The sequence below is a fragment of the Chroicocephalus ridibundus genome, chromosome 7, assembly GCF_963924245.1.
Source record: "Chroicocephalus ridibundus chromosome 7, bChrRid1.1, whole genome shotgun sequence".
Taxonomy (NCBI): Eukaryota; Metazoa; Chordata; class Aves; order Charadriiformes; family Laridae; genus Chroicocephalus; species Chroicocephalus ridibundus.
In genome coordinates, this window is record NC_086290.1 from 32,717,431 (window position 1) to 32,733,666 (window position 16,236).

At 38.3% G+C, this 16,236-nt stretch overlaps 1 protein-coding gene across 1 annotated transcript in view; it reads right to left on the reverse strand.

Annotated features, from left to right (window-relative positions):
- Positions 1-16,236, reverse strand: part of LOC134518380 (aldehyde oxidase 2-like) — a 48,996-nt gene that overhangs the window by 13,943 nt on the left and 18,817 nt on the right. Inside the window, 13 exon segments of the mRNA XM_063341114.1 lie at positions 923-1,150; positions 1,965-2,051; positions 3,663-3,750; positions 4,436-4,569; positions 5,752-5,876; positions 8,212-8,308; positions 9,059-9,178; positions 10,097-10,208; positions 10,672-10,841; positions 12,294-12,386; positions 12,579-12,742; positions 12,997-13,180; positions 15,318-15,427. Coding sequence (XP_063197184.1) covers positions 923-1,150; positions 1,965-2,051; positions 3,663-3,750; positions 4,436-4,569; positions 5,752-5,876; positions 8,212-8,308; positions 9,059-9,178; positions 10,097-10,208; positions 10,672-10,841; positions 12,294-12,386; positions 12,579-12,742; positions 12,997-13,180; positions 15,318-15,427 — 1,712 coding nt within the window.

Below are 16,236 nucleotides of genomic sequence, written 5' to 3' on the forward strand. Positions count from 1 at the left end.
CTACAAACTTGTGCAGAAACAATCAAGAGATAGAATGAACAACTAACAGATGAACCATGTGGATTTACTTTTTCATGCATTTTACTCTCATAAACAAATAAAAATGTTTGTTAATTTAACCTGAAACTCATTTGAAAGTATTTTTGGTTCAAGGTGTGAATTTCAAAAAAAAAAAAGCAGCTAGAAGATTTCCCCAGAAATACCACTATCTCGAGCCATAAAAAAAAATCACAGAATCATAGAATGGTTTGGGTTGGAAGGCACCTTAAAGATCATCTAGTTCCAACCCCCCTGCCATGGGCAGGGACACCTCCCACTAGACCAGGCTGCTCAAAGCCCCATCCAGCCTGGCCTTGAACACCTCCAGGGATGGGGCATCCACAGCTTCCCTGGGCATCCTGTAGCAGAGCTTAACCTATATAGAAATGGGACTATCTGAACTATAGGAGTGAGAATTTTTCTCAGTATGGACCAGATTATGGAAGATTCCAACTTCCACATTTTTACAGTGAATTATTTAGCTTTATGGTGGATAAAGATAACATGTTCGGAATTAAAAATTCATACTTCTGTGAGGTGAATAATCATAGAATGGTTTGGGCTGGAAGGGACCTTCAACCCAAGGGAAGATCATCTAGTTCAACCTCCCCTGCCATGGCCAGGAACATCTGTCTTTCACTAGATCAGGTTGCTCAAAGCCCCGTCTCGTACTGAGTAAGCCTTTATAAAGAGATCAGCCAGATGGAGAGATAGTCTTTCCAAAAGAAAGTATATCTCAGTGGATGACATTTTATGCAGTCCAACATGTTGGAATTCTTTTCTCTTTCTCCTTCCTTCCTGCCTGTAGAGATTATACTCCCTCTAGTTTTGGAGAGAAAAGTAGAGATCTTATATCGTAAACGTACTATTTCAAATAGGTTACCTGATGAAAATAAGTTGCATTAAATCCAACAGAAAACTTTATGGGAATTGTGGCAATCCCTTTCTTTTTCCAATAATTTTTCATGTTAAATTCTTCCACTATTGCTTTTCTGCTGTAGTAGTCAGACTTGTCCAAACATTCTTCCCAACATTTCCACAGATTCTCTGCATCAGACTCTTCTTTGAAGGATGTCAGGTTAACTCCTTTGTACATGTTTATTTCCCTAACCTAAACAGCAAACAAATTTACACAGTGCTGAAAATAAACATTGCCTTATAATATATTGACATATTATATGCAATATAATGACATGTATAATGATGTAATGAAATAATTAATACTTATCTATAATAAACATAATGTAGTATCCCTTTGTTGAAGGAAACCACTGCTTAAATGGCCTGATCTTTTTACTCATGTCAAATGTCTGTGAACTGAAGTGGTATCAGTGGGATTGTTCACAAGGACTACTCAATGCAAAGAAGGTTGGTAAACTCAAATTGCAAATAAGAGTAGACAAAAAACACAGAACAACATGGAGCTGGGTGAGAAGCTCAACAGCCGTGAAAGAAGAGTAAAATGGATACTTGGTAAATCTCAAGGAGACTTTTGAAAGTGGTGAGAGAACACTTGTGACATGTAAGGAAACCCTAGAGCAACTCTGGGCAAGGCACTAAGTTGACATGAGGAAATCAGTTAAAAGTGTGGAGCAAAGCTTGGGCTTGGAGACAGCAAGTGGACAGCAAGGAACTTTATGATAATAGGCCACCTAATAAAAATTCTTGTCTCTCTGTCTTCATTGAACTTTTAAATCTGAATTTTCTATGTCCCAATATCACTTGACAGGAAATATTGTACCTCCTTAATGATATTCTGTAATCGACATCTGGGCCACAGATGCATTTTTACTGTAGGCAGATGAGAGTTGTACTTAACAAGAATAGACATATCCTTACGAGAAATAAATTGTGACAAAAAGATGTTATTTTCTTTTTGTGGCCAGTTCAATCAGCGTAAGTGGTGTCAGTGAAGAAGGACTTACCAACTCAGGTTCATCTTTTGTACAGCCACCATTTATATAGCACTGAAAATCTGCAGCTACAATTCTACCATCATTCATGAATCCAACCTGTAATATAGCAACCGATGCATTAGTGGTCTTTTCTCTCATGTATTTCAAACTTCTCTTTAGAAATAAGCTAAGCGGTTAACAAATACCCCCTGAGGTTCAGGCTACAGAACACAATGGGATTTTTTGCACTGAATTGGAAAAATTACCTGCATGGGTTTCTGTCTATAGGATGGTATCAGTTTGGATCTGAATATGCAAACCAAGAGCAAAACCCACAAACAATCAGAATACCTCAGCTGCCCACAAAGCTATTCTCCCATGTAGACATTGACTATAGTCACACAGGATCTGAGAGCTTGTTCACCATGTTTTCTGTATGAACAGAGACCAGAAAGAGGATGACAAGATCACTAAAGAAAATATTGGCTATTATTGTGCTATTCTACTTTCTGAAGTATTCCTTTGCAATCATCTTTCATCCTGATGATTTCATCACCTAGACAACACAGCAACATGAACCAATGGTGCATATATTTTACAGAGTACGTGTTCAGAAATATCCACCAAATTTGATTTAATTCTAATTCTGGTTCCTCTTCAACTTTTTCTTTTTTTTTTATAAAATTCATATATGGTTTTATATTTTTTATAGCTTATATAATAGTATTTAAAGGGGAAGAATCATAGAAAAATGTAAAATAACTGGAGACCAACTTGTTAAATGATGTAAACTGATGCAGCTCCATCAGGATTAAGGACAAGAAAATAAGAAATAATGAATATTATTGCTGACTAAATCCTGCATAGCTGCACAGATAGGATAAGAGACGGGACTGATGGGGAGAATGATTTTTGCTTAATGTAGTTAAGCAATTCACAGTTTTTGCAGTTAATGCATTTAAGTAAAGGGAAGGTTAGGGTTAGGGTAAGAGGTAGGATTTGAGAGATCAAGATCAACATTCCTTCTCCTTCAAAATTGTAACCATTATCCAGACTTTAGGGAAAAAATGGGAAGTTGTAACTACGTCAAAACAAAACATGAACCATAAGTCTGTAGGAGCTTATTGAAAATTCAGTGAGAAGAACAATTCCTCCATGTTTTTTTCTCCAAAAGCATAAGCTCAGTCATAATTCATAATCCTTATCCTAGCTTCAAGATAGCTAATTAATGAATAATAGCACCAGAATTAATATGATTAATTAATTTTTTCTTCTGCTCTAAATCCATACCTAAATATTTAGCTCCATATAATATTGGACAGTAGGAAAATAACCTCTCCATTGTTTCTTCCCTCCAAGCCTAGTCCTACTTCTAACATCCATCATAAGACACTCAGATAACCAACGGCTGAAACCAAAGGAAACAAGCTTTTGCCACTATTAGTAGCTTTAGGACTCATAGACAATTCAGCGAGAAAACAAAATCTTGCTGGCTCTGCTTTTTCTGGATATTGCATGGGCTGTAGGAATAGGATGGTAGCTGTTGTTTTGATTCATAGTATTTGTCAGGGTGCTCTTAGGACTGGGACAAGGTTGGTGCTGGGTTAGGATTTCAGAAGAGGAGTTTGGTTTCTTGCTCCATCTTGCTAGTCAATGAAATGATGCTGATTTGCCCCAGAAGAAACTATTACCCAGTAATTGAGCAGAATACCTTCTTCTCTCACTCACTTTTTATTTTCCAAAGAAAGGGTGCCATCCACCAGTGATTAACATATCCATATTTCTTTCAAGAGCAAAACGGACTGGATGCCCAGTCCTAAAGTGAACATGAAAAAAATACACTTTTATTACAACCTATTCATGCAGATTGCAAAGACTTTATGTGTACATCACCAGACTTCTAGTAATGGCAAGAAATTAGTCCATTCTATGTTTTAGTTGCTTATTAACCTACTGTGCCTGAGTTTAGTCTGATTCAGCAGATTTAATATTTTGGGTTTTTTTGGCTACAGAAACAAAGTAGAGGAAATTAACTTCTCGGTCGTTTCCCTTTAGCTTCTCAATAGGGCAATGCAAGTTCCATGAAGCATGCACAGGACATGTCAAGGAAGCCAGAGTAAAGGTGAGCTATGGCACAAAGGCTTGAGTGAGCACACCTATATATTAGGATAAAAAACACTTTCACTGAAGATCTAGAATGAAATTCAAGCCACTGTGCCTGGGAAAGGCCTGAATGGCTGGGACGCGTACAGATCAGCCCTGAAAGAAACTGTGTGGGGCCTTTGTTCTGGCTTTGAGATAGTAAATGAATTCCATTGCCAAAAGCCCAGGAAATTTTAAAGCCTCTATCTAAGATATACTGACAAAGAGATAAGAAAGATGATGTCATCAAGATAACCCCCCAAGTAGGCTTGAGGACTGAAGTTCCTTTTTCATTCAGTCTTGTCATCTTTAATTTGTCTTAGTTAAATCAGTCATTTGATGTAGTTAAATTAACTTACTTGTTGGCTGCCACTGCTGCAATTACAGCAGAGAATGAAGGTTTAGTAATCTTCCCACCAAATGCTCCACCAACACGTTTCACGTGGCACATGATTTTATTGGACTGGAGGTTTAAAGCTGAAGCCACTAATTCCTGCAAAAGTGAACATCCAGAATTTTACTGAGAATTGTTACCTACCAAAGTACATTAAAAAACGCCTATTTTCCATGGCTAACCATATATTAAAAGCTAACAGGTTTAAGAATCCTGGGCAGAAAACTAGAGTTGCTACAGAAACAAACAAACAAAAAAGATTTCAAACAAGTAAAGATGCTAATGAACGCACAATCTAGTCTTTAAAGAATGGTGAAAATGTAAAAATAGCTCCATAAACTAGTTTGATTATCTGATGCCAGATATGATAATGTCTATATAGAAATGCAAGTTTCACCTGCGGCTGGAGATAAAGCATCCACTAAAATATCAAGCTGAATGGAACAGAGTAATTGTTTACAGCACACTAGACCGTGTAGATAAAATACAGACAAACTATTGCATTCTGAAAATATCTCCTCCGACAGTGATCCCAGAGATGCAAATAGAGGTTAAACTTGCTGGGATGACAGGGAAAGCTTAAAAAATACAAGCCAGTGATGACCTGCAAAAGCTAATCCTAAACATGTAGAAATGAAATATTCTTTGAAACTGTTGTTTTCTACAGGCTTGCAATCCAATTCAGATGTTAGCTAGGACCTGTTAACCTTTTTTTCACATAATTTCATATGATTTGTATGTTGTTATTATTTACATATTAATCTATCATTATTTACACATGATTATGACCCCATCATCATCAATGTAACTACTCACACAAGCAATGCAGCTTGTCCGAGTACTCTTTCTAAAGCTGAAGACACTCATTGCTGCAAAAAAGTAATTGTCCAGGATTGTACTGAGGATTCTCACTGATTTTAGGAGGATTTGGCCAATATATCTGAGACAGAACTAGTCTTTTCTCAACAAGAAGATTACAGCTATATTATCTACCCAAGATACCCATTATGAGGATAGTTCATCCCATAGTAATACTGCTCTTTTGTGTCTGCAGCACATTGGATAATACAAATAACACAAGACCTACTGTTACATTCAGCTTCATCATTAGTAGTCAGGCCTCTTATTTTCATAAAAAGATTCAAATAAATTAATCTGAATTGGAAACACCATTAGGGAGTTTCAAGAGAAGCGCAGAAGGCTGAAAGCAACTCCTGGCCATGTAGTTCAGCTTTAAGGTTATTTAGAGAAGAAACACGTGTCATTAATACTTTGTTTTACCTGTACATCGGTTGCATGCTGAGTTGACACATACATGTCCATTTCTTTATCCTCAACTCTTGGAATAACAAGTACACTATATGTTTCCAGGTAAAATTGTTCCTGTCCTCCTATGTGTAATTCACCTGTTATTTAAATAATGATAGCAAAATCTAAGCTCAGTTTCAAATATACTGTGAGGAAATTTGTATTTGCCTACATACATGTACATATGGCAGGGAAAAAGAGTTTTGTCACAGAAGAAAAAGAGTTTCATTTATTTTTTATTTCATTGTATCCCAGGTTTACAGCTTCTGGGACCTGTGTTTATTGAGAGGAAATTATTCAATCACTTAATCCTTGTATAGTTCCGCCCCCCAGGATAAGATCAGTATCAATTTAATATCTTATGCTTTTTCTTCTTTAGGAGGTTACATCTCTTCTGCTATAACAGCATTATAGTGTCATCTTCTGAATCATTCAGTGACATGACATTTGGTGTGAAACAGTTGAAAAAAGTCCAAAGAAGAGCAGAAAAAAATCATCAGAGGTCATGAACCTATATAGAGAGACTGACAGAATTGAGGGGGCTCAGCCTAAAAACACAAAGGAAGACATGAATCTTTAAATACATGGAAGGCTGCTGCAAAGAAGAAGAGAATAGTCTGTGCTATGTGCTCACAGTAGAGAGAACAAGCAGCACAGTAGTACTTAAATTGCAGCAAATTATTAACAATGAAGATAATCCTTCTAATGATAGGAATGGTGAAGCACTGGAAAAAATCGTCAGGGGAGACTGCAGAGTCTTCATGCTCAGAGGTGTCCAAGAACAACTTAGATAAATCTGATCATTCTTTCAAACATGACACAGATAGAACCAATGTTGGAAAAAGGAAAAGGGGCTGATGGTCTGCTATGTTCCCTTCTGTGATGAAGCAGGTGTCTATTCATGTGTAGTTAGTATTGAATGAAGAGAAAAACTGCAGAAATTTGGGCAGTGATAACAGCAGAAGTTAGGTGTGATAACATATGTCATGAGAGAACAACCAGAAAAGCCCATGAGCAGAACACATAAGTTGTATAAGCATTGATAAGGTGCTCACTAACAAATTTCAGAGCTGCATTCAAATGTTGGAAACACTGAATTGGGGAAGTATTAAAACCGGCCAAGGCAATGTTAAGGGAAGCATATCTTGATATCATATACCTTAATTTTAATAAGTCTTTTTACACTGCCCCACAGACTACTCTCATAAGCAAGTGGCCAAGTAAAATCCAGATAAAATCAGGGATACAACTGATTGAGAACTGCCCTCAGGAAGCAGTTTAGAGGACTGGCTGTCAAGCTGCAAAGGTGATGCATGTAGAATCATAGAAGAGTCTCTTCTGAGTCTAATGTTACCCCATGGTCGCTTTAATAACTAATGAGTAAACTACAAATAATATCAAACTGGAAAGGGCTGCAAACCCTTTAAAGGACTGGTTCAGGTTTGAAAGTGATTTTTCTATATTGCAGAAATGGCCTAAAATGAATGCCATGAAGTTTAGTATGGGTAAGTGCCAGTACTTTAGATAGCACTGTTGAACAAGATCTAGGCAGGGATTACAGAGGTGCACAACTTGACCCCAACTGATAACACCACAACAACCCTTACCTCATTCTGTGATACTAAGGTTATATAGAATTTCTGGGAGACTCCACTTGGCATTGGTGAAACCTAATCTGAAATACTACCGTAGTGAAGTTGGATGTAGTGAAATTAGAGGTAACAGAGAAGTGAGCAGTGACAATGATAAAGGTTGGCAGACATGACTTACGGGGAAAAGATGAGAGGACTCTGTTTAGGGGGTGAACTTTTAAAGTTTGCAGGAAGGGAGATTTAGATTAGGTATTTTTAAAAAAAAAAGGATTCTACTTATAAGGACAGTTAAACTCTAGAACTAACTACAATAGGAGCTTGTGGAGTATTCTTCACTGATACTTCTTAAACATAGGTCTGATACTTATGCACAGAGTATGCTCTGGGACTACTGGATCAGGTTTACTATTTGAAGACTGAATTTGGTGACTGTAGGAGTGGTATTCCAGACCAATCTGCTCTGATCCCTTTGTTTCTGGGATTAGCCTTAAATCAAGCAGTCAACTTAAAACGGGATAAGTTAGCTAACACGCATAAACAAAGCCTTATTTATCTGTAATGCTTGTCCTACGGATAGGGCAAGCTGAGTTAGCTGAGTTTTTTAGTTAGCTGAGTTTTAAGACAAGGAAATGGTAGAGTTTAGTCAACATGAGCTAGCAGGTGTTAGCTAAGCTTCATTTAAACGTGATCATTTCATCTCCATTCCCAGTGAAGGGGAAAAGTCAACAACAGAGTTAAGTTTTTTTTGAGAAGAGAATAGAAATTTAAATTCAGCCACCAGCTGGAAATAGATTCTGATCTAGCATAATCTCTTGCCTGATGCCCTGCATGTATGCACTACCTTCTATGATTTCATCAGCAGACTTGAATCCTTTCTCAATGTCTCCTTTTTCTATTTTCCTTTCTTCAGTAATGTATGATTTATGTTTTATTGCATCCTGCAGAAAAAAACCACAAGTGCAACAAACAACATGTTAATTGTAATTCAGAAAGTCAGATGGCTTTTATACAGTACAATCTTTCATCATCCATATGATCCTTTTTCATATGGACAGATGGTTGCAGCTAAGTATTGGAAAGAGCAGGATAGTCGTTCCCTTTCCACCATCAAAGAGACCTTCTGGTTTTTTTCATATTTTGTAGTTCATATCATTCCCTTCTTCCTCCAGATTAGAAATACAAAATGTCTGTAAATGGCATTCAGAGCTGTTGAAAATACTTCAAAATCAGATTGCTTGCTACTGAAAACCTGCCAGACTTGAAAATTTTGAGAACATGGATGCAGCATGTGTGATTCCAGAACTTCTGCAAACATAAGCTCTCAAATGTAATTCTATACTGACCTACTGCTGCTGGGAATTCAGCTCCTGGAGGCATGGAATTGTTCACCTAAAACTTCCTAAATATTCTTCAGCGTTTTTGTCCTAGATCTACAAAGACCAGTCTCTGACATACTGGATGAATAGGTACTAAATAAGATTTTTTTTGGTGTTTCTAAAAAATAAAACTTTGGATGCCATTTATAAACTTTTTACACTTCATCTTCAGAACCAATAAAGTCATATCTTATGCCAAAAAAAATAAAATAAAAAAATCTAAAGCCTGGCAGAGCTCTGCACAAGGGGGTAAATAGTGAGTGAGGTGACTTAAGAGCTCTATCAGACAAGGAAGAGGAGACAGATTGTTACCTCAATGGTCAGAATTGGCTCCAGATCTTCGTACACTATCTTCACCTTTTCAGCCCCGTACTTTGCCTGAGTCACGGACTCTGCTACCACAGCACAGATTATCTGACCAACACAAATCACCTGCAACACAACAAGGTATTACCCAAGGAAAAAACACAGGAGTGGTTAAGTTTCTGTACAGCGAGTGTTTTGTGGAAATAGATTCTGCTCAAATGCCACTTTTGGATTCTGTTTGTCTATGAATACTATCCCAGAGCAGACTTATCTTCATTAGATGAGAAGTCTATCAGCATCTTCCATCTGCTGCAACATTTCTGGCATTAGAAATGCTGCTGATATCAGTAGTCATGAACATTTCCCCTGTGTCCATCCTGAGGTGGCCAGGTACTGTGCCAAGTAAAATCCCATCTGGCACAGACTGCTTTCCTTGTCTGTACTCAGAAAGCAAGGAAACTCAGACGAGGAGGAATGGAGAGGTAAGAACAACAAGTTAGGAATTATTCCTGCCCCACTGCAAATACCATGCAACAGTGTCCTTTGTGACAGATACAGCCTGAGGCCTGGGACATTCTGTACAGTCACGCTAGCTACATGGATCCTATAAATTTCTTAGCTCTCTTGATGCTCAACAAAAAGAAACAGTGCTGTCTGCCATTGCCATATTCTACTGTATAACCTAGCAATTAATTTTGTATTGCTTCCAACTGAGCAATTCTCCTTTTATTTGTTTTATCTTTGAAAATCTCAAATGCCATGGCTATTTCATCCTTTCTCAGAATCCATGACAATCACTCATTTATCATCCCTTAAGGAATCATGGCTGATTCATTCAAATCCCAAGTTACTTAAGGGAGCTTTTCCTTTCTCTTTTACTGGGGAATGGTAATTCTGTTCAGCCCAGCCTGCCTGGCAATGCATTAACAGCTGTTGCACTTATTTTCATTTCATTGCAATAAGGTGATACTTGCAAACTCACTTTCCTTTTTTGTAAACAATTGAAGCAGAAGGTCCAGGCACTCCTCCAGAAGCAAGAAATACCTTATCTTCTGCATATGCCGGCTCATCCTTGCCATTTTCCCCTGGAACATCTCTTGCTGTCACTACATCAACCACTCCTGGCACCTGAAGGGCTTCTGATGTGTCAATTGATCTGGAAAGTAGAACATGCACATAAATGAGTACAGTACATGGTACAAATATCTCTAGTACAAGTAATTAAGTGAACTTTAGGACAGAAGCATAATCAATTTGGTATTCTCACTACAGATCTCTACATAGAGAAGAAAGTAGGAAAGTGTTGATTAGCATACTGAGAAAAAATAAACGTAAGGCATGAGCATCTGTGTGTGCATGGCATAGAACGGCTCTTTAAATTCTAGTTCCAGTACATAAAAAAAATCTAAGAATGTATTTTCTTTCTACATTTTTTGTACTAAAGGGGCTGAATGCACTAATGTGGACTTTTCTGTCCATATCTGACACTATTTAAAGCACACAGTAAAGAAATTCTTACGTCATTTGTAATGCATGTCTCATAATATGGCCAAATCAGACAATAAGAACAGAAAATACTCATTAACATGCTTAGGTGCATATAGTTTTTTCTTACTAACATAATCTTTGCGTGGGCTTTAATACTGGTGAGCACAGCCAGTGAAAGTTCTCCATCCACTGGACAAATGTCATCAATGTAAACTGCTTCACCAGTGGCATGCTTAATTCCAGACTGGTGCATGATGGGATGTCCCACAGGATCTTGTGGAGACTGCTCTGGGTCAACATCCTGCAGAATAGGAACACGTTATCCTCAAGCCTAACAGTAATTATAGAAAACTTTATTCAAAAACACTTTCTGAGAATATTTTGTGATCATAAAATCCATGTGGAAACCATCTAGATTTTATGACAATATTTGTGGGACACGTTATAAAGGTCTAATTCCATTTTTAGAATTCGTGCTGGCACCAAGGTGCCCTGACAGAGGTCTGAGAAATGTACTGCATTAGATACCATTTATGTCTCTAGCAAATGGCAGTTTTTTCTGTGGAAAGATTGCACTAAATAAATAGGGAAAAAATAAAAATCAAGAAAAAGAGAGGTAAAAGGGACAAAACAACTAGTCCACACAGTGGAACCACAGCAGACAAAGGAGAGCTAAAGTCTTCTGGAACTTACAGCTAGCCTGTCTGCTGTGTCCATACTGATAGCATCCTTGTGCAAGCCACTTTTACAGACTTCAGCATCACCACTGCTTCAAACAATCATATTTTACGTGTTTACTTCAGAGAAAACGTATCCGAAATCAGGAATATATTCAGGGATCCCTCTAATTCCTTCTTGCCCATCTTCCTAAAGAGACAGGTAAATTAATATTCTGGCCAGCCTTGACTAGACTAAAAAATGGTTTCATCCAAGTTTTTGCTAATTAAATTCCCATCAACAATCCCCTCTATTACTTCAAAGACAGCTTGGAATTGAAAGCATTTGAGACATACTTAATGAAAATACAGCTTTGGTGCTCTCTGTTGTTGAATTGCTGATAGGGGACCGTGAAAATCTTCCAACGTTTATGTTTTGGTTGGGCTTTTACTGAGTAAAGAGTTCTCTGTAAAACATATCTTCTCAGTCTCTTAAAGGAGAACAAAACAAGTTATTGGCTGATGCTGAAAGTTTTTGGTACAAAACTGATAAGAAGGAGGAAAATTCTGTTTTTAAAAGTTTTTCAATTTTGCAACAAAACAAAACTGTGGGTGAAAATTCTTGATGAAATTTGAGATTTTTAAAAATTGAAATCTTCTACTGAACAAACTTTTTCACATGCCAACCACCTCTCCCTTTCATGCTGTAGCTTTGCAAATAAGTCTTTAAGGCCTGAACAATCACAGAGATGCTGCAGTAGGTTACTCCATTTCTTTGTACCGAGGCCTACTGGACAGTTTGACTACATTCTGCTGAGGTCTTGCATAGCTGAAAGCTGTGCCCCTGTTTCAGCTGTGTCAGGACAGCCTGACGCTGCACAACGCCTTGAGGGCAAGGAGTGCATCTGCACCTCGAGAGCAGAAATCTATAAAATATAAAAGATTTCCCACAGGTCAACTCTTTAATCAGTTTCACATCACAATTAGTGAAGACTTAGGAATGAAAAGTTAGAAGGGCAAAATAATCATTAAAATACAGGCTACAAATATGATACAAAGCTACAATACAACAATACAAAACTACAAACACGCCTCACCTGATAGATTTGGACACCTTGGGGAACACCACTTTGTAGCATTCCCAAAGCACTCATCTTCTTCTGTGAGAGCTCAGCATACCTGAAGGGATACTGAAAGGAAGGTGATGTCAGAACAGTGCTGTCAGACCCTTACTTCTAAAATAGAAGTTTTCCCCTCACATATTTTGAAGTAAAGCCTAACACCTTTACCCTTCCCTCTCACATCCCTCAATCTTTAAAAAAGCAGAGTTTTCCTCCAGCCTGTATGCTGATGTGGGTATGCAATTCTTTTCCATTCCTTACCATCTGATGTAAACCATGTAATACTTCCAGGTAAAATCTGAAAAGGAAGCTGACAAGCAGAGTTCTTCTATGTTCTATTTTTCCACCCAGAGCTGATGGCAGGAGAAAAATTTCCTCCAATATGAGTCTGCAAGCTTCGTTCAGCATCTGATCATTCCATTGCCAGGTAGAAAAATAGGCTAACATAAACACACACTTCTTTAAAAGTAACAGGCAGCTGCACCTCTTGTGAAGTATATAGGAAGTAACAAGTGAATCAGCGTGAGTTTATCAAGAAATAACCTATTGTTAGGGAGGACAGGTCAAATACAGGTTGTGAGAGGCTGATGATGGGATCTCCACTGGCAGAACGAAGGAGACCCATGCATCACACCATGACTCCTGCATTTTGCTTAAATACATTAAGATATCCAGTACCTTCCTATGAGCTTCTCACGGGACTTTCTTGCACTGAGCGTGGTTGATCCAATGCCTCCATATAAAATACTCAGATCTACAATGGTGTCTGCACCTGGACTGAAGAGGACTCGCATTCCAGAATTCACTGTAGACAAAGCATTTTTCTGATGTTCAGCCTGTCTGAAGGCTGAAATAAAGTCACCCTAATAGGAAATAAAGGAAGGAAAAAATTCATCAATGGCAGAAATTGACTGAAAGAATACAAATCTATTATTCCTTGTATTTTAGGTGTTACCATTGTCCAAAGAAAGTAACATTTTTAAAGAACATTTGCTAGAATTACTGTTTCAGTTAAACTTCTTATTTTTCTTGATGTACTAAGCTAATCATAGACAGACATACTAAGAGGGGACATTGAGATTATCTGCATTTAAGAAAACATGCCAAATTTTAAATTTTTTCAGTGGTTTAATGATTTCAGAGTGCTGTGAAAAGTCCTGATACAAGCCACTTCATATATGGCTGCTATGTTCTTTAAACTGAATTCCAGCTTAGAAAATAGTATTTTCTTCTCCAGGACATGGGGGCCCCACTGTGCTAAGGAACATGATTTTGTGAAGACTTTACATTCAACATTTCTACATTTTATGCTACAGTAATGGCATTTACAGAGGAAGACACTAGAAAGATCTGGGCATTCTATTGTCAGAAATACTTTGTTCTGGAGACAGATACAAAAGAAAACATAACAGCAGTTTCTTTCATCATCAGGCACAGATGAGTCCTTTGGAGAAAGTGTATAAAGTGCTCATTCTGTAGTCCCAGAATGGAACTTCAGATTCAGACAGACCCAGAACTTTTAAAGTTGAGGTTAGCAGGTTAGATCATTCACTATGAGTATGTGATACTCTCATGACAAACTCAGGATTACAGGATGAACAGTGAGTCTTATCAGAGGTGGAAAATCCTTTCAACAGTATTTAAATTGCTTCACTGAAGCAACGTTCACATCAAGCTACCCAAAACTAAAAGCTAGCAGCTGAAAGGAGCAAGAGTGAGAAATGACAGGTTTCCGTCTACACTTTCTGTTGACAGCTCTTGCAAAAAAAGTGTGCATGTGCCTTTTCTTCGTGCCAGCAGAGTTAATAAAAACCACAATAGAGCGTGAAAGTGAGTGGCAGAAGCAGTCTCCCCCCAAAATGGTGGTAATTTCCTTTGGTGAGGCTGCTGAATCTCACATGTTATTCATGTGACTGCTGACAGGTAATTTTCCTGCCCTTCTAAGTGACCTTTTGAGTTTGCCAGCAGCATTATTTTCTTTTGCTCATTTCGTTGTCTCCATTTCTGCAGTTCTTAGGTGCAACTGTCTGTCCCTGAAAGTCAAGAGACTGAAATACCCTCTGTGATAGCTTTAATTCTGTGTCACAACTTGTCAAGGAACAAAGCAGGTCGGGATTTCTTTTTTCTTTTACTTTGTGGAGGGAACTAACCCATTCCTCCTTAAATTACTTTTCCAGGATGTTTGTCTCTCAAATCGCCACTGAGGCTCAAAGTTTCTGGGCAGCAGAAGCACTGTTGCTGCTGCCAGCACAGATCATGCTATTGCAGGCTTTGAGCTCAGGGGAATTGTTTTTCATAGGAAACCTGCCATGGCTGGCCAGGCTCTCATGGGCAGAAGCACTCCTCCAGCATGAGGCCACATACGTTTACTACGCTGCATTGCAGTGGGCGGCTATTCTGGGGACTGACCCTCTGATGTCAAGGTTGGCAGAGACTCCTGTGGTCACTTCAATTATAACATACTAGCTCGTAGTTGGTTCCTCCTCTACTTGCCCCGTACTTTTCCTCACATCCACTAGAGGGATATCTAAGAACACAGTAACAATAACACCACTTCTTCTGCCCCTAACCCCCTAAAGCCACATGCTGCCACCTTTGGTCACAGTAGTTAGAACCTTATTTTGCGAGTAGTCACAATGACATCTCAGGGCTGTTCAGTGTAAGTCGCTATTAGTTACTGAGAAGAGACCAGAAATCACCTTTTGAAGACTGTGTGACAATACAGCATTTTTCTTGGAATATCCAGGCAGCCCAAATTTCTGTGTCTGGAAGGGGCACATGTGAACCTTTCACACTGGGGTAAAAAACAGTAAGAGGCCCAAAGAAGTAGAAGATGATGACCAGCTGGAAGAAGCGGGAGTGGTGGTGGAGGGATACCAGCTTTCTTAGCTACTTCCAAAGCAGCAGTAACCTGCATGTTTCAATGCCTACTGAAGGTAATTGAAATGTTCCTAACTACACTGGGACATGAATGAAGCCTCTGAAACATTGGGGTCTTACCTTCATAGGGTATGGGATGAGAACAGAAACAATGACCTCCTTGGGCTTTACGTCTGCTTGCTCACAGCCAGCAAGAAACTGATCATTTAAAAGAACCTGCCGTTTACCATCTGTTGGAGAAAACTGTAGTCTGTTATTGAATGTGGAGCAAGAAGGAAACATTTCTGCATTGCAGATTCAAATTTCATTGAATCTGTGTGAAAGAATATATTAAGGCCAATATGGCCTTAATGCAGTCAGTTCCATTCATGATCTAGCCTTAGACTGCAAAATCCTTTGAGTGGAAAAGCCAGTCTTTATGATACATGTTATGTGCAATATATTTCCTTATATGAATGCTATAGTCCCCCCATCATACATAAAATACTGAGTATTTTATACTTTCTAGAAAATATATGTCTTATAAATGCTAATAATATTCAGAAAATCAGCGATTTAGATTTATATATGGCTATTCTGTTTCTGCTCAAAAGCTCTTAGACTGTTAAATTATTAAAGCACAGTAAGCTTTGAAGAAATTATCAAGCACTGCGATGAGATGGAGAATCAGTCCTGTACATCTTTAGCTCAAAGACAGTAGAAATCGTTGCCAAGATTTTCCAAAATACCCACAGATTCTATGTGACAAGTGTGGGACTTGCTTGGGCTTGATTACTGGAAGTGTTAACCATGATGCACATGTATATACACACATGTGCACAAAACTACCAGTGACTTCAAGAGAAGTTACTAGGTGCATGGCCAAATGAATGAACCAAAATTTTTCTTAAAATGAGACAGATGCAAGCAATAAAAGCAAACAGTGGTAGAGTTACAAGATAAAGCTAACCTGTCTGATAAATGGAGCAATATAGCCAAAGGCAGTGTAGAAAGGAGACCTTCCTACCTGTAGGGCCTGCCCTCTTCACTTCCATGAGAT